Source organism: Arachis ipaensis, chromosome B03 (assembly GCF_000816755.2).
Source record: "Arachis ipaensis cultivar K30076 chromosome B03, Araip1.1, whole genome shotgun sequence".
NCBI classification, from domain to species: Eukaryota; Viridiplantae; Streptophyta; class Magnoliopsida; order Fabales; family Fabaceae; genus Arachis; species Arachis ipaensis.
The window spans coordinates 127,888,640-127,892,643 of NC_029787.2; the positions used below are offsets into that span (position 1 = coordinate 127,888,640).

At 33.0% G+C, this 4,004-nt stretch overlaps 1 protein-coding gene across 1 annotated transcript; it reads right to left on the reverse strand.

The window, feature by feature from the left end:
- On the reverse strand, positions 184-1,094 carry LOC107633939 (L-ascorbate oxidase homolog). Its single transcript, XM_016337527.2, has 2 exons — positions 597-1,094; positions 184-441 (listed from the first exon to the last, which is right to left on the reverse strand). The coding sequence occupies exons 1-2, from the start codon at positions 994-996 to the stop codon at positions 218-220; spliced, it is 624 nt and encodes a 207-aa protein (XP_016193013.2). The 5' UTR covers positions 997-1,094; the 3' UTR covers positions 184-217.

Sequence of the window (4,004 nt, forward strand, 5' to 3'; positions counted from 1 at the left end):
AAAAAATAAAAAATCAAAATTTCTTCATATTCTCCAATTTCTCTAATCATTGGTGCCCCTCTCTAAACAAAACATATCAAAGAAACAAAAAATCAATCGTTCTTCATCTTCTCCAATTACCCCTTTAAAACAAAGCAGTGAAATTTTCAAACCAAAATCCTAGGTTCTTCGCCGCTGCCAGTGTTGCAGATTCTCAACTTATAGGTCTTTCTAGCCTTCATTGTGTACATGGGTTTGTCGGATCCGTCGCCCTTGGCGGTTTGGCCGTTGATGACAATGCCATCGGGCCTTCCGATGGAGCGGCCGCCGTCAAGGAAGCCTTGGAGAGTCTTGTGGCTCTTGGTGTATCAGTCACCGATGATGAACCAATACTCATCCTCAAGATCTGGTATGGAACTGGGATCAACAACCTGCTGAATACTCTCAGGCCACCGACTCCACCAGCAACTCTCTGAAGGCCAATGGTGGGGAAGTAGAAGTAGGAACTCCTTCACTCCTTCACCTGGAACTTGTAGGTGAAGTTGGTGCCTGGTTGAATGGGGCACATTGTTCCAGGGGTACCATCCTGCCATGATCAGCTGGATAACCGACTCCACCAGCAACTCTCTGAAGGCCAATGGTGGGGAAGTAGAAGTAGGAACCGATCTGGTCCTTCACCTGGAACTTGTAGGTGAAGTTGGTGCCTGGTTGAATGGGGCACATTGTTCCAGGGGTACCATCCTGCCATGAATTCTTCCTCAGCTGGATACCATGCCAGGTGAAGAGGAGGGGCTCGTCGATGTTGTTGAAGACATTGACAACAATGTTGTTGTTGCTGGAGCCATTGATCTCAGGGCCTGGAAACTGGTTGTTGATGAGGATAGCTTGTTGTGGAACACCCAATGGAGAAATGGTGCCATAGGAGACATTCCATGTGTAGTAGACGTATGGATCTTCAGCAATCACGGTTGCTGCCAAGATGCACAGCATCACCACCGACACAACCGTGCGCGTCATTGTTTCCAGCTTCGTCTTTTGGTGACTTTGCTCTGTGTCTTTCTTAGTGAAGGAGAGAGGGCAAGGGCAATCCACCTTTCGCTTCTCTGCTTCCCTGCTTTATTGTGCTTCAACAACATCTATATTCCTCTTTTCGCTTCCTTGGATTGCGTACCACCTCTTGTTCTTTTTCCATTCTCCACTTCAAAACCAATAATTTTCCTAATCTTAGAATCTTGACTCCCATTTTTAGCACACCTTTCCAGGGGCTTGCCTTTTTTTTCTCTCATCAACCATGACCTCTCAAAATACTCTCTCTTCTTTTTTTAGGAAACAAAATGTTAGACAAGTTAAATTTTCTGATTCAATGGATTTATTTTCCTCTTCATGAAACTTGTTTGGACTAACTGGAGTTAAATTCTTATCTTCTTCACATGCTTCGTAAAATTATACTGGCTATATATATCTACCAACTGACTTTAATGTGATTAATGTATGCTAAAACATATTTTAATATTTTTAATGTATATTTTTTTTTTAATTTTATCTTGAAAAAATAAGAATTAACTAACGATACATCATACATTAATTATAACAAAGTCTTATTTTTCTATGTAGGATCAACTATACATACATGAATCAAAATAATATCGTTGTATCTTATCATATGTTATGTTTATAATAAAACTCTTCACACATAGATCATCTTTGATAATCTTTCTCTAATTGAAAACTTTGTCGATCTTCTCTTCAATCGTCAAATCACCTAAGATGATATCCTACTATATCTATTTAGCAATAAAAGACGTTATTTGAATATTCTCTCTTATATATTATCGCTTTTTATTGTATTCATATATGTTTCACTGTTTATTTATTTAAGTATTATCATCTCTCATACATTAAATTTAGAAAAAATCTAGGAAACCGGCACTTTTATTAAAATTTGATCAGTATTTAACCAACAAAATAAAATGAATAATTTCACACTATTAAAATTATTAATAATAATAATTAATTGATAGTTATAAATCACAAAATTTACTGACTCTCTAAAACTCCTCTTAAATTTATGCTTATATCTTTGTGGTGGTTTAATATTCTGCTATAATATAATGAGCAATGCTAAGGGCCAGCAACTTTGGTATTTTGTAACCATCAATTGGTTATCAATAGTGTTTTTAATGGTGTGAGATTACATCTAATGATGAGAAATCACTCACTTTTCTTTTGATAGTTAAATATTGGCCAAAAATTACAAAAGTTGCTGGCTCTAGACTTTTCCATAATATATAATATAATACATAACATAGCTGATCTAATGGAGTGAGATAAAACTTATCCAACGATACATTAGGGCCTTAGGACATGAGTTTATGGATGTAGAAGATGAAACCTTTAAGCATGTGATGTTAGTTGTAAGGAGTTGTGAAGTTTTAAATATGGAAAAAAGGTTCTTTGAATTTAAGACTTACACTTTGTCGGAAACTAACTTTTACGAGACGATTGAAGATTAAGAGAAAGTGCTAGGATTTGAATAACTCAAGGCATGCAGGAAAATGAAGTGCAATAAGTTGGGTTGGGTTGTTACAAAATGGTACGAGAGTTAAAATCTGAATCGATGTTTTAACAAAGACGTTGGCTCTCATTAGGAGCAGAAACTGAAATGTAAGTCTCATATCAGTTGAAGAAGAGAACGAAACATATTTTATAAAAATGTGAAAATAATTTTTTTGTGAAATATTTTTTTGTGGACATATTTTGATGAATGAGTATAGGGGATTTGCCATCATTCTTACGGTAAGAAATAAAATTGTGAGATTTTCACGCCTGAACACCAAAGCAGAAAATCCACAAACAGTTGGGATAGACTTTATATTAAAAATACTTTTTGTCAAATATAAATTTTGACATACTTCACCACTTTAACCAATCCACTTGAATTTTATAGTTTACATCTTTTTAAATTTTTCCATTATCCTATGTAATACGTTCAACATACTTAAATCTCTTTATGGTATGATATTTTTTCAGATTTATTTATGTTAATAGTTGTCTACCTTGTATTGAATTTAGGGTTAAGTATAATTTTGGTTTTTAAGTTATATGTCAAAAAATTTTTTTATCCTTAACATTTTTTTCATATAAAATTATCTCCAAGATTTGACTTGATTTTAAATGGTCTTTATTTTAAGGACTAAAATTAAACGAAAGTGGCGGTAAAATTATGGACCGTTTCTTCTTCTTTCCTTTTTCTTTTTCTTTTTTTTATTTTCTTTTCGCAGCAGTAGAAACACTTTTTTATTTTATTTATTTATTTTATAAATTTTTTTGTTATAAAAAATTTGGTCTAAAATTTTAATATTTAAATAAAAATGACAATTTTAAAATTTGATTTTAAATCTTAGAAATGATTTTGTGTATACCTTAGAAATTAAATCGGATTTAACCCTTGAATTTACATTCTATAATTCTTTCTTACCAAGGATTATTCGTCATTTCTTTTGAGTTGTTCTTTTGATATGAAGAAATACTTTCAAGTTACATAAATTCTACATCCACCAAATGATTTTTCTTTTTTTTTTAAAAAAAAAAACTAACATTGAAAATCATTTGTTTCGCTGTATCTTACACATGAGTACCACTATATATTATGAATTTATGTCAGCTGAACTTTCATACTTCAACTTTGATATGAAGAAAAACACTGATATTTCAAACAAGATGTGTTTGGATATCAGACAAATTTTAGACGACACACGTGTGGCGTATATCCTGCATGCATATATATATATATATATACAAAGAAAAGTCTAGAGGGCCAGCAACTTTTGTATTTTCTGGCTAGCACTTAACCATCAAAACAAAAGTGAATGATTTCTCAATATTAGATGTAATCTCACACCATTAAAAATACTATTGATGGCCAATTGATGGTTACAAAACACCAAAATTACTGACCCTCTAATATTCCTCTATATATAATTGTAACTTAGTAAAAGATTGGTGTGTCTAATATTATTCGTAGC